The following is a 19,440-nucleotide window of genomic DNA, read 5'->3' as shown; positions in this document are numbered from 1 at the left end:
CTGCCTCCAAATATGTATCTGTTATAGGCATTAATATAGGGCCACCAATTACATTACATTCACATCATTCCCTGACCTCAAGGAGTTTACAATCAATATGCCTTCCCTTGTATGCATACACTAGGGCCAACTTACACCTACTAGCATGTCTTTGGAGTCGTGGAATAAACCCACCCAAGCACAGGGAGGACATGCAAATGTCATGCAGAGAGTGTCCTGACTGAGATTCAGACCAAAGGTCCTAGTGCTGCACGCAGAACCACTAACCACTAAGCCACTGTGCTGCTCAAAAAGTAAATTGATAGTTTCTTGTGAGCAAAGAGGTCCTTTTTCTTTTCCTGGCTAGCATAACACATTTCAACAAAACAATGTTACATTACCATTAAATGGTCTATTTATAACTGTTTTCACCCAACAAGCTTCACCCAGAATTCACACATTTTTCTAACTGAATTCAATTGGAAAATGTATGACCCCCCCCAAATGTATGTATAACCTACCAATGAATTCTTGTTGTTCCCCTTTGTTCTGTTAAATATACAATTCAAATAGTCTTGTTATATCAGTAAGTATCAACAAATACCTTTGTATCCTGCCAAAAATCTAGTGAGAGTGTAGTGTCCTGCACTCTCTGCAGTGTTATCTCAAGTAATGTTATCAGTCTTGACCAAGTTAAATATGTGAGCTATAGAACATCTCCCCCTATGTTATGGAGAGAAAGAGAGGTTCTGCCTTAGGGTGACAGCACTGCTCCTCCAGATACATTTCAGTAAGGGAGCATTGCCACCTTAGCATAGCAAGTGTGTGGTAGACCCTGCTGGAATATAAACTTCTCCATCCCCTCCCTCCCAGTCCAACTTCATATTTATTCAATTATTTCTTTCCCAGAAAAAGAATGCTGCCTTGATTTGCAAGAGTCCGATTGCCTACTGTGGAAGCAAGGGCTCAAGGGCTCTTGGAAGATGTAATCCGTGGGCAAGGAAAGTTCCTATGTCAAAAGGAACTTAAAAGAGAACTATGGGGTAAGTGTTTTTCCCCATAGTTCTCTTAAGGGTCACGGGAGAACATATACTAACCTCCTCCTGTGACCCAAAGCTGAGTATATTGCGAGCTATAGCTCGCAGGACACTGAGACCGCCGCAGCCAGGACGGATCCTGACAATGCTGTCGAGATCCACCCAGCGGTGTGAATGACAGCTGGCTCTGCCTTTCTAGGGGCAGCACCAGCTGTACCTGCCCCCTCCCCCGTCCATTCCTCCAGTCAGCACTGGAGGATCGGAGTGGGGAGGGGGGGATCCCTGCAGGGAGCAGTGACTGTCAGTCACCACTCTGTGCAGGGAAACCATTGAGAAGTGAGCGAGCGATGGTATGTGTTCACTCACTTCCCGATCTATTGAGCCGACGTGTGACAGTTTCATTGTCACACGTTGGCTCGAACTATGAGGATGAGTGATTTTCACTCACCTCATAGTTCTCCTTTAACTACTTAAAGAGTGGGGTGTTAAACCCCCTTCCTGTCCAGGCCATTTTTCAATATTCAGTGCTGAGGTACTTTGACTGACATTGATTTACCTATATGTGTGTGCACTTAGGTATGGGAGACATAAAAACATTTTTTGTGTTTTTTTATTTTTTTTTGTTATAGATGACTTTAATTTTTTTAAACTTTTTTTCTACACTTACCTTTATTGCTATCACTTAGGGGGATAACAAGCCCCCTATGTGATAGCAAGTATACACAGGTCCTCTTTATGGAGAAATCAGGGGTCTCTAAGACCCCTAATGTCACCTAAGGACCCCCAAAGAAGCTGATGAAGCAGAGCTATAGCAGCGAGAGAAATGACAGCTAAAGGTGAAGTGATGTAATACACATCACTTCCACCTTTAGAGATCAGAGGAGAGGAGAGATTATCAAGTAGGAGAATGCTGATCTCTGCTCCGCTTACAGTGTGACCAACCACAGTGCTGGTCACAGGCCCGCAGGGGGGACAGCAGAGCCCGGGATAAGTGGCAGTGATCAGCTGTAGAGCTGCCCGAACGCTTGAATGGAACAGCCAGTGATAAAAAAAAGATGTACAGTAATGTCCACCACCTTATAGGAGGTTGCCGTCTGTCCATTTATTTACAACGGGCAGACAGCAAGCAGTTTAAGTGACACTAAATTTAGGAGTTAAATCCTAAAAATGCATCCAAGCACCTTAACTATTAATAATAATGTATCTTATGTGTGTATCACTCGGCTGTAGATCCTCCAATCATCTCTGAATTGGTGCTGACACTGTCCTTCCTTCTGGAGGGGGGCTACGTCTGTTCCCCATGGTCCCTGTGTATGTTGTAAAGTAGTCAACGCTCCAAGCTCGCTCAAATGATGGACTACAAATTAGTAAACTAAACATGAGATTGTAGTGCATCAGGTGAGTGAGCTTGGAGCGGTGACTACTTTACAACACACACCTTTGCTCCCATACCACTCTGTTCACATGTAGGAGCTTGGAGCTCACACAGGGCTAAAGACTCTCTTCCTGACCAAAATGTTTAGTGCCTGAATAGCCAATGACCAAATATCAGTGATGTCCTATGGGAGAAAAAAGAGTGAGTCACCGGAAATCCTATACTTGGAAGTACAGGGTATATCACTTTGCATCCTGGAGCAAATGAAGGGGTGGGAGAGTGAAGCAAAGCTTTGTATGAGCAGCTGGGTGGTGTAGGATTAGGTCAACCATTTGAATAAACAAAACATGTATTTTCTTTAAAGGAGAATTATGAGGCGAGTGAAAATCGACCTGCGACATCCTCCCATGCTGTAGCTCGCGGTATACCGAGCTTTGGGTCACGGGAGGACGCTAGTTTGTGCCCTCCCATTACCCTTAGGAAAACTATGGGGAAAAGTCCTGACCCCATAGTTCTCATAAAAAAAAAACATTGAACAAACATTATAATTTTTTTGTTTTATGATGTTATATAATATCAGCACTCTAGCAGTTTGAGACTCTTGGGCCGAGGTGTAAGATATGAAGTAGACGTGCATTCGGATTCGGACGAACTTGCAAATCAACGAAAGTCAGATGATTTGGCGGTTCGTCCGAATCCGAATAAGGAATTTATTATATGCCCAAATATACGAAACCTATATTCGTGCATACAGAAATTTGTATGCCGAACACACGGTGGCCATGTTCAGCGGTTTCGGATTCTGAAGCCCGTTGCCTCCGAATCCAAAACCGCAAAAAAATTAAGGGTCTATTCATGAAGCTGCCAAAGGATCTGGCCGTAGCTTCGGTCGATCCTTCTAGGGACACTGATCTCCATACAGCTAACTCTCCCTGGCGGCCCAGGAGTCTCCTGCTCCCGGCCGCCAAGGAGAGAAGCACTGCTGTGTCTTTTTTTCTTTATGCGGACACGAGCGATGTCAGAATAGAGAAAAAAAATCAGTGTTCGGCTCACTTCACTTCAGATCGCTCATTCACTCGGCTGCCCTCGGCAGCTTCGTGAATAGACCCCTTAGTTTTCTTTGATAAAACAAATGGAAACGATTTTCGTTTTCATTTGTTTCGTCAGAAATCAAATTTTGTTGCAGTGCACATGTCTAACATGAAGTGTTTGAGTAGGGTGCCATTCTGGAAATAACTCTAATAACTTTACTGTGTAAAATGTAGCAAATAGTGATGAACATCTTGTTGCCTTCTCTCAACTGGAGTTCTAACAAAGCAGCTTCCAAAGAAGGATCATTCACTGAGATATTACATGGACAGGCAAAACTATAATAAGCTAGAAAACATAATGATATACTGTATACTGACTATAATCATGTGAGTCATCAATAATAAGACCAAGCACTTCAATACACTTTAATACACAATTCAACCAGAATGGGTCCCACGCTTACTTTAGAAGAGTGTGTGCATGTTAGGAACACACTTCATTCTGTGCTAAGAGGAACTGAATAGGCAAGGGTGCAAATTAGCCTTTTACAAGTTTATAGAGCATATAGAAGTGTTTGGTGAAAATAATTTTTCATCCACATTAAACATTTACAGGGTTATTCACAAAAGTGTGAAGAGTTTGGAGAAGGCAGGAGAAGTGAACAATCTAGGATAACATAGCTGGACTGGAAAAATTATCTAATTCATCTCACTTTCCAGTTCACTTCTCCGGCCTTCTCCAAACTCTTCACCCTTCTGTGAACAACCCTGCTAGTAATTGTGGATTAGCATGACTTGCAGCAAATCTGTGTTGGAGTGAATTATTTAGTTTATAGCTTATCACAGTTTTCAGAACTTTGAATAAGTTTAATGTATTGATATTTAAATATATTTGAATTGTGACATATGTTTACAATTATTGTGATACTGTATATGTGTATGATAATGGTTTCACCTAGTGTCTAGAATTTTTTTTTCCGAACCATGGTTTTGTGGAACTCTAGTATTCCTCCAGAATAACCTAGGAGTGTCCTTAGCTGTGATCAGTAACTGACCTCCTGCCTGATGGTGACTGCATCGTTTTTGGAACCAACATCACTTAGCAAAGTCAATGGTGTTTGGCCAGTGGAGACTTTTTTCTCATCTCTTAAAGGAGAACTATGGGGTCAGGGCTTTTCCCATAGTTCTCCTAAGGGTAACGGGAGGACACAAACTAGCATCCTCCCCTCACCCAAAACTCAGTATACCGCGAGCTACAGCTCGCGGTATACTGAGACGCCGCAGTCGGGACGGATCCCGACTTTACTGTCGAGATCCACCCAGCTGCGTGATTGACAGCTGGTTCTGCCTATGTAGAGGCAGAGCCAGCTGTACCCACCCGCTCCCCCATCTGTTCCGCCAGTCAGCGCTGGAGGATCGGATCGGGAAGGGGGGGAATCCCTGCAGGGAGCCGTGAGTGACAGTCACGGCTCCTTGCAGGAATAGATTGAGAAGTGAGCGAGCGACGGTATGTGTTCGCTTACTTCCTGATCTATTGATCCGACCTGTGACAGTTTCATTGTCACATGTCGGCTAGAAGTATGAGGCCGAGTGATTTTCACTCGCCTCATAGTTCTCCTTTAACTAAGTAACCACTAAAACTATCTTTTATCAGCTGTCTTTGAAGGGGCCCTTCTCCACTTTGACCAAACCTAGGGAGACTCCTCTCCCAATTGACCACCAACCTAAGAAGATACAATTGTCATTGTCTGTATTTTTATTTCTGGACACTATAATTAGCTTTTTTTTCCCATGATTTTCTAAAAATACATTTGGCTTAAGGAGCAGGAGGGTGTTAGAAAAATGTGGTGTCAAATACACTAAATAAATGACATTCTTTAATTTATTATTATATCTACAACATATCAGTCATGTTAATGTACAGCAAGCTGTAGATATAATAACTTTTAAGTTGGGGTTCCCTGAGAGCTGAGAATTATTTCAAGGGTTCCTCCATGCTAAAAAGTTTGAAAAATGCTGCTCTAGAAAATTTTCTTTTTGAGGTTACCTACTACTCTAGTGGCATCCCGTATGTCTTTGTTCCTTAAGCTATACACCAGAGGATTTAACATAGGAACCACAATAAGAAAAAGTATTGAAAGCAACTTGTCTTCCCCTACCCCATGTCCAAATTCTGACTTTATGTATAGAAAGATGCTCGGGCCACCAAATAAGATAACAGTAAAAAGGTGGGAGGTGCAGCTGGAAAATGCTTTAAGACGCCCATGTCTGGAGCGGATCTTCAAAACATTCAATATAATAAAAATGTAGGAGATTATGATAAGCAAAAATGGCACAAAGCCAACTAAAACATCTTCAACAGCTATTAGAAGCTTCCTGCTTTTGATGTTACTGGATGAAATTGAGAGCACTGAGTTGAGCTCACAGAAGAAATTGTTGATGTCACGAGAAATGCAAAATAATAATAGAGAGGTGAGTATGGCGTGCATCACTGAATTCAGAATTCCAATAAGCCAGGATATAGCAGCCATTGTGATGCATAGAGCCTTGCTCATGATTAAGTAATACTGCAGCGGCTTACAGATTGCCACGTAACGGTCATATGCCATCGATGTCAGGATGAAGATCACGCTAAGTCCACATTGCACAAATAAATACAGCTGAGTTATACAACCTTGGAAGGAGATCTTGTGATTTTGTGTTAGGGTGATGAAAAGTAATTTTGGGGTGAATGAAGAGGTGGATATCACATCTAAAAAGGAGAGATTACAAAGAAAGAAATACATTGGGGTGTGCAATTTGGTTACTGCGCATACAAGTGTAATAATGGTGACATTTCCAAGTATGGTCAACAGATACATCAACAGAATGACAATGAAGAGTGAAAGTTGGCCAGCCGGAGAGGCTGAGAATGCTACAATGTGGAATTCATCTGGTGTGCTTTGGTTTGGACATCCAATCATTCTGAAAAAAAAAATCATATTGTAATGTTATGGAATGTAACTATATCAGAACTGACAAGAGCTAGGTAGGCAATCAAGACACCAGTTATGATTGTGTATAGGCAAGCATTGTAAGTTTGCCATCTTACAGGCTTACAGTTAGTATTATATCTGCATGCAGGGTCAGAGAGCGCCACATCTGTGTGTAAAATCGTTTATTCAGATAAACAAAACAAGGGATAAATGTACTCACAAGCAAACGGTTTCATCACGCTTTAACAACAAACAAGAGGCCACACTGTCTCGCCCCGACTATGTACCACGGCTGCCTCCGGTCACATCACCAGCCGTAGTCAGCCATGATTGACGTGTTTCAGGGGCAAGCCCCCTTCATCAGAATCATCTGAGCATCTGATCCCTTTTGTTTTCTATGTGCATGGTGGAAGCCCCAGAGCCTCGGATGAGCAGCCACTCAAGTATGTGTGAAAAACTGTTGAAAACTTTGAGTATTCAACAGCAAGTGGATCCTTCAGCTGGCAGACATTAGCGCCAAGAGTTAAAGAAAACGTTTTGCTATAATAGGGCAGCCTGGGGTATTTGCCTGAGTCAAGATCTCATTGAGTCAGAGCTCTTAGCAGCCTGCGATGCTGGCCAGTGTCCCACCCAGCTCACGGACATCACTGGTTACCAGGAGCTAAGTGGAACTCTCTGGTGTCCCTCCCAGATCATGGCAACCAGTGATGTCAGTGAGCAGGGTGGGATGGCAGGCAATGTCAGAGACAGAGGTATCGTCAGCAACTCCCCACAACCACCACAACAGCACCCCTGCCCCCCAAACTTTCATCACCACCATCCCCCGGTAACATTTATCACCATCACCACCACTAGGGATGTCCAGATACCAAGAATAGTACTTGGTACAAGTAGGGGTACTGATAATGTTCCAGCTCCAAGACTAGACCAAGTACAAACCAAACCAAGTACTGATACTTGCCCAAGTACTCACAGATACCAATTACTGATACATTTGTTCATTTTCATTTGACAGTCTTCTTAAAACACTACAAACTATTGATTTTAGGGACAGTGGTGGAGCGCCATGGCCCAGTCACAGCTGCAAACGCTGCAACCCTGATAGTTTGCGTGAAAATGCCAAATATCGGCACTGGTATCTGAACATCCCTAACCGCCACCCCAGGTGATTATAAGTCTAGGGATGCCCCTGTCTGCATGTCAGGTTAAAGTAGAACCTCAGTCCCCCCCAAAAAACAAGATTAAATGATTAGCTTATTAAAAGATGAAATAAAAAAAAAAAAATCAGCTTTTGCTGCAATGTTTATTAGGAATCCAAAGATTTCCCTCCCTAGGACATTTTTCTGCCACCAAGCGGCCATGCTCAGTATCATTCAATCCACTTCCTCTGAGCCCAGGTTGCCCCGGACCTGCCCTCAGCATGTGACTGTACAGGGAAAAAAAAAGAGAAACACCACAGTGATGAGCTCACCTCTGTGTCAATCTGCTTTCATCTCCTATCTTCATGCTTCTTGTCAGCACATGAATGGACTGGCTCGGTGTGCTTGTTTTCCCTTTCTGAGTCTTGCTGTACCATGAGAGGCTGATACTGGGTCAAATTCCGGTGCTTGCACTGCTTGCATTGAAAAAAAATATAATGAATACAGAGATGCAATAATCCGTCTATTATTTCTATCTGCCTGGAGTTCACCTTTAGTATGCACCTTCGCATTCAGAGATTGCAATATGGAAGAATGGTTTTAGAGTGTGAGAAGAACAAATTGTTGCATTCACTTGGATCAATTCAAATATTTTTGAAACAATTTTTGCCACTTATTAATATATTTGACCATATGACTATATTTGACACTTAAAGGAGATCTATGGAGTCAGTGTTTTTCCCCATAGTTCTCCTAAGGGTCAGGGGAGGACAAACTAGCATCCTCCCGTGACCCAAAGCTCAGTATACCGCGAGCTACACCTTGCGGTATACTGAGACGCCGCAGCCGGGACGTATACCGACATTACTGTCGAGATCCACCCAGCTGCGTGATTGACAGCTTGCTCTGCCTATATAGAGGCTCTACCCGCCCCCTCCCCCGACCGTTCTGCCAGTCAGCGCTGGAGGATCGGAGCGGGGAGGGGGAAACCCCTGCAGGGAGCCGTGAGTGACAGTCAGGGCTCTCTGAAGGGACATGATCGAGAAGTGAGTGAGCGACGGTATGCGTTCGCTCACTTCCCGATCTATTGAGCCGACGTGTGACAGTGTAATTGTCACATGTCAGCTTGAACTATGAGGTTGAGTGAAAAATCACTCACCTCATAGTTTACCTTTGAAGCTGATTTCCGGCCTTCCCTTCAGTCTTGCAGTTATACCGCCTCCTCCCCTGTACTGAAATTGCTTCCTCTGATTTCTCCACATTCTGTTAGCTTCATACAGTATTAGAAGCTGAAGCAAATTAATACAAAGCCCACCCCATTTCCTTCCTGGAGGACGTCAAGTGTCATCTAGCCTTTTTCCTCTACAGCCTGACTGACCCTGGTCCACCCCTTTCATTCATTGGATTTTAGTTCTTTCAGTCATGAAAGGGAAGGGAAGCAAAGGAAGGAAAGCATAATATAAGCAGACTAAACTTAAAGGAGAACTATGGGGTCAGTGCTTTTCCCCATAGTTCTCCTTGGGGTAATGGGAGGACACAAACTAGCGTCCTCCAGTTACCCTAAGCTCAGTATACCGCGAGCTACAGCTCATTATATACTGAGACGCCGCACCTGGGCCGGATCCCGACTTAGATGACGGGATCCGCCCAGCTGCGTGAGTGACAGCTGGCTCTGCCTATCTAGAGGCAGAGCCAGCTGTACCCGCCCCCTCCTCCGTCCGTTCCGCCAGTCAGCGCTGGCAGATCGGAGCGGGGAGAGGGGAATCCAGCCCCTCCACTGTCACAGCAGAGAGCCGTGACAGGATCGAGAGGTGAGGGAACCCGGTATGTGTTCTCTCACCTCCCGATCTACTGAGCCGACCTGTGACAGTCTCATTGTCACAGGTCGGGTAGAACTATGAGGTGAGTGGAAATCACTCATGTCATAGTTCTCCTTTAAAGTGACACTAAACTCAGGAGTTAAACCTTAAAAATACATACGAGTCCCTTAACTATGAACACCAATGTATCTTATTTGTGTATAACTCGGCTGTAGATCCTCCAATCATCTCTGAATTGGTGCTGACACTGTCCTTCCTTCTGGAGTTGGGCTACTTTTGTTCCCCATGGTCCCTGTGTGTGTTGTAAAGTAGTCACCACTCCAAGCTCACTCCTGGGATGGACTACAATTATATTAAGATTGTAGCTGGGCCCACAAATAAGATATACAGATACATTGAGGGGAATTTATCAGAACTGGAGCAGACAAAATTTAGAGCAACTGTGCATGGCAACCAATCAGCTTCTCTCTTCAGTTTGTTCTGTTAAGATTTAACAATGAAAGAGAGACGCTGATTGGTTGTGATGCACAGCTGCTCCAGATTTTGTCTTCTCCAGTTTTGATATCATTCCTCTCATTGTTGATCAGAGTGAAGGTGCCCATACACCTTACAACTATAGCACGAGTTTCATTGTGCGATGGTTGTAGGATGATAAAAATTTTGTATGACCTGGCCATCTTGGACAGGCAGATCGTACTTGCGATCATCGCAAGCCCTCCCCGCTGAGGTGAGGGCTTGCCAATGACTGCAATGCTGAGTGGGCAGTGCGCTTGCGCACACCGGCCCGTGCGTCTATCTTCTTATGACCGTACGATTTCGGGCGGGTTTTCTAGCGTGCTCGTAAGACGAAAGTCGTGCGACCGTACACTAAATGCGGTCGCACACTGCCCATATACCTGCCGATTACCGTACGATAAATCGTCAGGTGTATGGGCACCTTTAAGGAACTTGAATGTATTTTTAAGGTTTAACTCCTGAGTTCAGTGTCACTTCAAAGTGACATTAAACCCTCAGATGTTTTAACATAAACCAATACTGTAATGTGCGCCTTACTGTAATCCGTGGTTGTTTCCCTTCTCTTTGCTGCTCTTCCTTTTAAATCCTCATGTCTTCTCATGCTTGGGGAGAACTTCCTGTTGCAGCTGTACCTGTAATAATACTTATTTTTATAAATATATATATTAAAAAAAGAATACATCAATTATTAGAGGCATTTTTAAAGTGCCAACAGTTTTCCCAATGCTTTACATACTGTACATTCACATCAGTCCATGCCCTCAAGGAGATTGCAACCTACAGTCCCCATCTCACATACATACATACATACTAGGACCACTGTGAATAGCATGTGTTTGGGGTGTGAGAGAAGGAAACCAGAGAACTTGGAGGAAACCTACACATAACCATGTTATAAGTTAGGACACAAAAAAAAAAATATATATCATTATTTTACTGTGTTTTGATTTTTTTTTCACTAGATTAAAAGTTTCACACCCTGAAAAGGAATTTTATAGGAATGTTAGTGTCAATAGTGTAGGATTAAATGTAAACCCTAATATAGTTCAAAATCTTGCGATTCACAAAATATACTTAAAGTGACATTAAACCCTCTCCCCAGCATGAGAAGACATGAGGATTTAAAAAGGAAGAGCAGCAAAGAGAAGGGAAACTACCATGGATTACAGTAAGGCGCACATTACAGTATTGGTTTATGTTAAAAAATCTGAGTGTTTAATGTCACTTTAATAGAGATCAATATGTTATCTATCCTCATATGACAAATTGTACTGCATTAAAAAACAGCTGGTTTTTACAATTAAATTTTTAAAGTTGCATTTGCTTTTTTTAAAAATACAAAAATCAGGTCCAAAGTAAAGGTTGTTTTATTTGTTAAAATTTCCCTAAACCCAGTTTGGTCTTACAAGTCAACACAGGCTAGGGGGAGGAGGGGGGGGGGGATAAAGCCCAAAAAATAAATCAGCCCTTTTACATTAATTTTCAGACAGACATGAAAAATGACATAACATCTAAAAAAATGCTACAGTAGAAAATGCTAGGGGGAGGAGGGGGGGGGGGATAAGAGACATAAAATAAAATCAGCCCTTTTACATTAATTTTCAGACAGACATGAAAAATGACATAACATCTAAAAAAATGCTACAGTAGAAAATTGTTACAAATGATGGTTCACATAAAAAAAAAAACATCTCAGAGTGTTAAATAGTTCATAATAACGGCATAATGCAGACTTGATCGTTGAGGTGCCTGCTAAGCGCTGCAAGAGAATATTGTTTCCAGGAGCAATGTCAGAAAGAGAATTGTACATGCTTTAATGTGGCATACTTCACATCATGCTTAGAATTCATGAAATGTATCACAGCAAAAATGTCTATGCATGTCTATGATAACTGGCAGAAAAATTATATAATCACATTAATAAAAAATGTATTCATAAACCTTATTAAAAGCATTCAAAACACTCCAAAAAAAATGCAAAACATGTTATAATAAAAATAATAATATAAAATATAATAATATAAAACTATTCCTCAATTCCAGTTCACATTTTCTGCTTACCTGAAAAGCACTGTAATGTTTTATCAATATTTTGAAATAGCAATGCTGTAATTTTTAATAAAAATGTAGGAAAGTATTTTTGAAGGGTCAGAATTTCACAACTGGCCAAGGGGTGAAAAAAAAAGAAAAATGTTTGCAGAGGTTAAAGGAAGGGAATGGCAGACGTGACTGCAGACGTGCAGTCTTTTTCAGTCCATGACTCGGGGCTGGTTTGAGGGAGCCGCTTTTAAATATGAGATCAAATGTGAGATCAAGGCTAGTTACCATGGATTCCGCAGTCTGCTGGGAAATTATACAATTAAAATTGCCGTAAGAGATGTTTTTATTTTCTGTTTTAAAAATATATTATCTCAAAGGAGAACAGGTGGCAAAACATAAAATCCAGTAGTTAACACTTCAGGTAAAAGACTTGAGAGACTGTTTGGAAGATGTAAACAATGTCCATTACACTACACGGCCTTGATGATAAAATTAACCTTTCAATATCTTCAACAACATGCTAAATATGAAAACATAAACGAGACAATTAATACATTACAGTTCCATTTAATGTTTATTAAATCTCACCATCCCCTCTTCTAAGTCCATATGACCACAGAAATCCTCAACATCTAAAGGGCCTAAACTTGAGGATGAGAAAACACTGGCCAGTGTGTTCACTGGTTCATGCATTGTCTAGCAGTGTATCTCAGGGTAGCAGATGGACTCTGTCGGCCTGTACTTGTGGCCAATGCATAGCTAGGAGTCTGCCTGGAGAGGGATCATTTGCAGTAACAGCAGCAGCTGGAAGATGTTCAGTTAACAACAGGAACGTGCGGTCAGGGGAGGCAGGTGGGGCAGAGCCTCACCTAGAATTATGGGAGGAAAAAGCTGTCAGCTTCAGTACTGAAGCTGACAGCTTTTTCTCCATTCAGATCGGCATCTAACAGGTTACACAGCAGGGAAATCCTCCCCACTGTGTAACCTGTCATGGAGCCTCAGCGGTGAGGAGCAAGTGAGGGACAGGCTCCTCCCTGTCTCCTCCCTTCCTCCTTTACACTAGCTTGGGGACAGGTTGGAGGTGGGGCTTAATCAGACAGGGCGGAGCTTCAGCCAGCAGGAGGCAGATATTTGGTCGGCGGGGGCAGGGCTTCAGCCGACGGGGGTGGAGCTGGGGAATGCCTCACCCCGAGCAAGAGGTACCGCACGACACTGGTTCACAAAGTATTTTTCCAGTATGAGTTTATAGATATTTCCCACACAATGTTAGAAATGTAGGTAGGAGCAACCCCAGCTGAAGAATGACCATCCTCCCAAAAGTGAAAATATATCAAAATCATCAAACAAGTTTAAATCTCTCAAGAACAATCATAGATTGCAGCAGCAGGAAAGGAGCAGGCCCGAAAATATTATGCTTTTAAAATGTTATGGTTATCCCCCTATATGCATATAGATTGTATGCCCCAACAACACAGAACCAGCCCTCCATTGGTCATCTAAGACACTATTGTATATTATTGTATTAATATTAAAGATACTCTCTTCTGGCAGGTAGAGCCTGACATCCCAACTGAGGGAAGTCAGGAGGTTGTTGCCATTGTCTCACACCATACTACCTGCCTGGGGATGAAGGTAGGTTAACCATTGCTGGACTTGAGCCTCGAAGGCTTAATGTGATTCTTCTCCTCAGGGCAAGCAGGGTAGGGGAGAAGATTTCCACAGGTAGTGTGGTGGAAAAGCCTAATTGGATCAGCAGAAAAGGTGGAAGCTGTATCCCCAAACCCCTGGAAATAAACCATAAACTTCATTGGAGCATCGCTTACTTCACTTTACCTTACATAAAGTGACCAAGTTGGTGGTGAAAGAATATACCACCCGTACCCATGTCTGTTATTCCAGGTGTCCGTGGTGTGGTGTTCTCTTTGCCACCAATGGCTTGATCCAGAAACAGGTTTATATTTCCTATGACTTTCTGATAAATAACATCCACAGCCTTCCAGGCAAAATAGTGGCATGCTGGGGATACACCAGCTGGGGACAGCAGAAGGAGTTAGCTGGTGGAAGTGTCCACTGTCCACCAGTCAATAAGGTAACAGCTGCAGTATCAAAAAAACGTTGACAGGTGACTGTTCAGCTTCAAGATATTAGGATGGCTGGCAGTGAGGAGCTTCTTGCACTTTAGGAACTGAATGATAGAGGTCTGACTTGAGAAGAAACTCAGATGGGTAAAGCAGCGGGTAGTGGAGGGCATATAAGAGGAAGACCTGTCCAGTGATTACCTCCTGCCTGTGCCACTTCTTTGCTACAAGAGGACTGCGTCCCACTGGTGGCCAGAAGCAGCAGGATTCACACATGATGCAGGAAACTGGTAGGAGGATTAGGAGAGGGCATATTTGTCTCAGGTCGAGTCTCCTGACATTTTTGTGCTTTTACAGGTTGTGGTGTTTCAAGATATTAGAAGATGAAGGTGGTTGTATCCGACATGTCCGTGGTGTATCCTCAGCTAATAGAGGTTGCAGATCACCAATGAATCATCCTCTGCCTGCCTGCCAGAAAAAAAGACTCATACGGCACAGTGTTACCCTAGATGTCTTCGTGGTCTCCTGCTGCCCCACATCTAAAGCAGGACCCAGTTTATGTCTCTTTCCTCTAAATACCCAAATTCAGGACCCAGATCAATGAAGATAGTCAAAGGCGGTACTTTATAATTGGGCTCCCAGCAGGCCCTTGAGGCTTCACTGCTACATCTTTGCTTTGCTTTCCTGCACCCCTGATGCTGCCCCCCCCCCCACAGTGCCATGCTGGGGTCTTTAGCTTCTTCTGCCTTCACATATGAGAATCTCTTTCCTCCCATACCTGGATGATACAATATTTGTGATTGATGGAACTGCATACTGGGCAGAATCCTAAAACAAAACAAAAAAAATAATATTTTAGGAAATTCTGTCCTCACTGATGCCATGGGGCTCCTAACATCCTCACATATGGCTCAAAATTAATTTTAGTACCATGCTGTTGTGGTCAGGTAATCGGGGCATCATTTTTATATTTTAACTACCCAGAGTTGAGCTTTAAATTAAGGATGCACCCTTACTAGTATCGGTATTGGTGCCGTTATCGAGTATTTGAGTACTCGTACACGTCCAAAGAGAGTACTCGTACCCGTCCCAAATGCTCTGATACTTACCCCTGCTACTGAAACTTCTGGTCAGAGGGATTTCTTCTGACTGGCAGTGCTGGGAGGGAACATGGATGAGGAAGCCGGGCGACGGGTAATGACTCGCCGTCCGGCTTCCTGATTGGCCCGGCTCCATGCTAGTGGAAGTACTGGTATTGGTACTGGGCATTGGTACTCTGTATCGGCGAGTATCGAAATGAAAATATCGGTACTTGTACTCGATATTGAAAAAACGGTATCGCTGCATCCCTACTTTAACTTGATCACCTATTTGCACAACAAACACACACACCTGAATGATGGCAGAATAGAAATTGTATAAATGTTGTTTTACCTCCCTTTCCCTTAAATTGTTTTAGCTAGCTGTTCATTACCAATAAACTAACCTATATCACCACATCTGCCACTCTTCCATGTAAGGATAGATTGTAAGGATAGAGTTACTAAAGAATAGAGAATATCTACTTAAACTGGAAGTAAAGTGAGGCGTTGGAATAAAGAAGGAAGCCCCCTTGGAGCTTTTAACATTGTGACAGGACAGTGCCGTGTCGCTATGGTGATTGGTGTGTTTGGCGCCCAGGACTCTCGGCCAGAGGGGCTGAGAAGGTCCAGAAAACATAGTATTACAGGGAAGGAGCTGGGTTTCCAGTTCTTTCTGGGTTTTCTGGAGTATAACTGGGATCTGGGTCTCCGGAGATTTCTAAGAGTCTTGCGCCGGATGAAATCAGCAGTCGTGGAGCCAGGTGCAGCCAATTGCCAGGCCAGACTGTCAAGGTGGCTGATACCAGCCATAGCAAGAGAGTGGACAAGGAGGAAGATGCAGTCAGTGGTGCAGGAGTACATGCAGAGAGTGGGAGACTGTGTATGTGATGCACGAGACACTGAGCTGGAGTCTGGCTGCAGAGGCCGAGAGGGCCTGTGGCACATGCGGGGTGTGGGTGAGGCTAGGAGGGTCTGTGGCACACGAGGTGTGTTTGGAAAGGCCAAGAGGACCTTCGTCAGACAGGGAGTTGTGAAGCTGCTGGGTGTCTGGCCATGAGCCGGCTGAGGCTCTAACCCTGAGGTGGGAGATGATACCGGTGCTGAGCCAAATCTTGGATGTTGCTGGAAGATACACCCTGTTTATGTTTGTTTGCTGAAAAGAAGCAAATTTAAGTTGTACTGTTTGGAAGAGAATAAAGTTTTATGTGCTGACATGGCTGGCTAAGGATCCTTGAATACCCTAAACGTTACAGCTGGTGGAGGTAGCGGGCACTTAGCCAGAAAAAGCCATTTGTTTGGACTGCTTATAGCGACAGGAGTCTCAGCAAAGTTCCTGTGAACTGTGGAAGAGAGACATCCTGTTCTGCGTGAGACCCTTAAAAGGAGCAGTGCACTTATTTGTCTGTCTGGAGAGTGCAGAGTGCTGTGTACTACACAAACTAAGTGCCTGTGGCATTGGGTCACTCTAACAGAAGGGATGATGATAAAATGGCCAAAAGAGTTTGGTGGTCAACGCCAGCGGAAGCTGCACAGGGGCCAGGAAAACCTGTGTCAGACTGTGTGTCTGTTGTGGACTGGTATAACCACAGTTGTGCTGCTATAACCCCAGCCACTGTGAAGCCCACTCAGCCTGCCCATAGAGAGCGAAGGGCTGAACAGAAACTCTGCAGCAGGAGGGCTGTAGTCGGTAGCAATGCCAGTGAAATGAGACCTACTGACCATGTGCCAAGGATGTCATCTGTGGAGCAGTGGGGCCAAGTCAGCCTGTGGAGAGAGAAAGTCCAGCAAAGCCAGGAGAGAAAGCAAGTGCTCAGTGAAATAGAGCAGTTTCCAGTAGCAACTGGGAAGAGAAGCTACATGGGGAGGAATGGCTCCAGGTGACTTGTGTAAATTATGGGATGACCTGACAAGAGGGTCATTTGATCGGCCTGCACCGTGGGGAGCATGTGGTCAGGAGGGGTATAATATGGTGACATGTCTGAGCTGTGGGGTCTGCCACAGCCATCACCCAGTCTGGAGTGCGGCCAACATGGGCATGGTATTGCCACGTGCCCTGTATTGTGGGGTACTTCCAGAGGTACCAATGGGCGTGAGAGAGCCCACAAACCGGAATGGTGATGCAACAGTGTCGGCAGTTGCCCATGGCAACGCACAATAACTTTCCATGGAGCCTGCAGGAAGGAAGATCACAGTTCCTGGTAAGGCTGTCTGCAAGGACTTGTTTGTTTGTGGGACTGATAATGCCTTTACTGTGGAGACTGTCGGTAACATTGCATGCTGGAAAGTGTGAGTGACTAAAAGTGGGAGACCCACTGCAGACTTTGAAAAAGACTTGCCTGTAAGAACTGCCTTGTATGCCCTCCCCCTGCCCATGAACGGGAACCCCTCCTGCCCTACCCGCTGGGAGCATCTCTGCCTTCTGACGGCCAAAAAGGCGATCCTGTGTAACTGGATCTTATCTGATCCCCCATCCATGGACACATTCCGCCCCCTGCTGAATCGCTTGTTATTATTGGACAAGTTGGACACTAAGTTTACTCAAGCTCGCACTAAAAAGTTTTTTGCTACTTGGACATCCGATGTTGCAGCGGAGTTTTCGTTACAACAGCTGCAAGATCTGATGTCCATTTTTAAGCTGTCCAACTGGTACCTCGAGGCCAAACTGACGGTTTCCCTAGGTCCCCTGGATGTCCTTTGACCCTTGACATGCTGTTCTCAATCGAGGGTCCCACCACCACTCTCCACCACCAGTGCTACTCCTGTTGCACCCACGATTACCACTAATGGATCGAATTGGTCTTCTCCCCACAGTTCCGACCCTCATGGTTATGGGGTCTGCTACTTGTTGTTTGTCTGGCACATATTTGATGCGCAACAATCCAGCGGAAGGTAGCCATATGGTATAGATCTAGTTATTCAGTTTCACTTCATGGAAGTAATTTGCTTGACATACCTGGATTTCAGTCTGCGCACTGATATGTAGTCTCTGCGGCATACCAATGCTTGATTGTAATGTAATATTTTATTTTTTATTATTTGCAAAAAAAATTTGACATGCTTAAAAAAAAAAAAAAAAAAGAAGAACTGCCTTGTATAAGGGGGAGGCAAGGGTTAAAGCAAAGTCTGAATCTGTGATGCTGACTGATGATGATAATGTCTCTTAGTATACACCTGTGTCATGTGGACAAGGGGTTAACTTGAATGTGGTAGGGGTAACCCCTGATCTGAATTTTTTGACTCCCCTAGAGAAGTTGTATAATGCAGCAGAGGTGTCCCTGGAAACTCTTGAAGAGCCCTGTGTGCGAAAACCAGGGGTTTCCAAGGACAACGGTGGTGCCGTCCTGTTGGATACAACTAAACGTGCAGCCAGTAATGTGACTATGGCTAAGGCAGAAAGTGTTGTTACTGGTTCTGAGATGATGTACAATCACAATTTTGATCATGTGTTGTTGCTGTTAGCAACCGAGACCGGGGCAGCAGAGGTATCCTTGGAAGCTTCCGTGGAGTCCAGTAAGCTGGAGCTCAGGCTTTCCCAGGATAACTGTTGTGCCGGCCTGACGAGTAACAGTAACAATGATGAGAGTATGCTAAAGAAAGTAGATGTACAAGAGAACTTGGTCACTCCACCTGTGTTGGCAACTAAAGATTTAAGCAGCATGTCTGCTTTTCAACTGCCAAAGCCTTCTGTGTCTCCCTCTCTGACGGCTTCGATGTCACCGGGTGCCTTTGAGGGGAGCACAGAACGGGTGGATTGGGAAAGCTTGACCAGGAGTATACTGTCTATGGTAAAGGGGGTCTCTGCCCGCAACTCTAAGACAGAGACTATTTCTGCAGGTCCTGATCGAGGGCATGCTAGCCTTGGAGCAGATGGGAGCACCTGTGTGGTAGCAGCAGTTTCAAGGGCCGAGTGGTGAGTAGGGATGGGCCGAGTGTTCGATTTCAACATGAGTTTGAATCGAACATCGGCAGTTCGAGCGCTCGCCAAACTTTATGGAATGTTCGCGGTTTGCTCGACCACGGACATTCCATAATACAAAATGCCCACTAAAGCTCTGATTTGGTAAAGTCTTGCACCTGACCACAGGTCAGGTGCTAGACTTTGCCCAATCAGGGCTCAGCAGAGGAGGGGTCTGAAGGAGAAAGTTCTCTATCAGGTCCCCCAATGCTGATTGACAGCAGGCAGTGGGCGGGTGCGATAGCCAGCTTGCTATTGGCTATTGCATTTTACAATATCCAATAGCAGGCTGGGTATGGCTCCCAGCCTGCAATGAAGAGGAGGCAAGGGGGCGGGGCAGAGGTGCCACGGCCAAAGCGGGGAACGGAGAAGCCGACGTACCAGTGGAAGACAGCAGCAGAGGTACGGGGCAG

The 19,440-nt window shown here is 44.4% G+C and overlaps 1 protein-coding gene across 1 annotated transcript; it reads right to left on the bottom strand.

The window, feature by feature from the left end:
* Nucleotides 1-5,443: 5,443 nt before the first annotated feature.
* On the bottom strand, nt 5,444-6,385 carry LOC108789734 (olfactory receptor 5V1-like). The gene has a single exon (XM_018559816.1). The coding sequence runs from the start codon at nt 6,383-6,385 to the stop codon at nt 5,444-5,446; it is 942 nt and encodes a 313-aa protein (XP_018415318.1).
* Between the last annotated feature and the right edge of the window lie 13,055 nt (nt 6,386-19,440).

This window comes from Nanorana parkeri, unplaced genomic scaffold (genome assembly GCF_000935625.1).
Source record: "Nanorana parkeri isolate BGI_ZX_2015 unplaced genomic scaffold, ASM93562v1 scaffold416, whole genome shotgun sequence".
Taxonomy (NCBI): domain Eukaryota; kingdom Metazoa; phylum Chordata; class Amphibia; order Anura; family Dicroglossidae; genus Nanorana; species Nanorana parkeri.
The sequence above is the reverse complement of the archived record's forward strand: the minus strand, read 5'-3'. Positions and strand labels throughout refer to the sequence as shown.

Excerpts from the sequence above, each read along its gene's own strand:
- LOC108789734 (XM_018559816.1), bottom strand. The coding sequence starts at position 6,385 with ATGATTGGATGTCCAAACCAAAGCACACCAGATGAATTCCACATTGTA.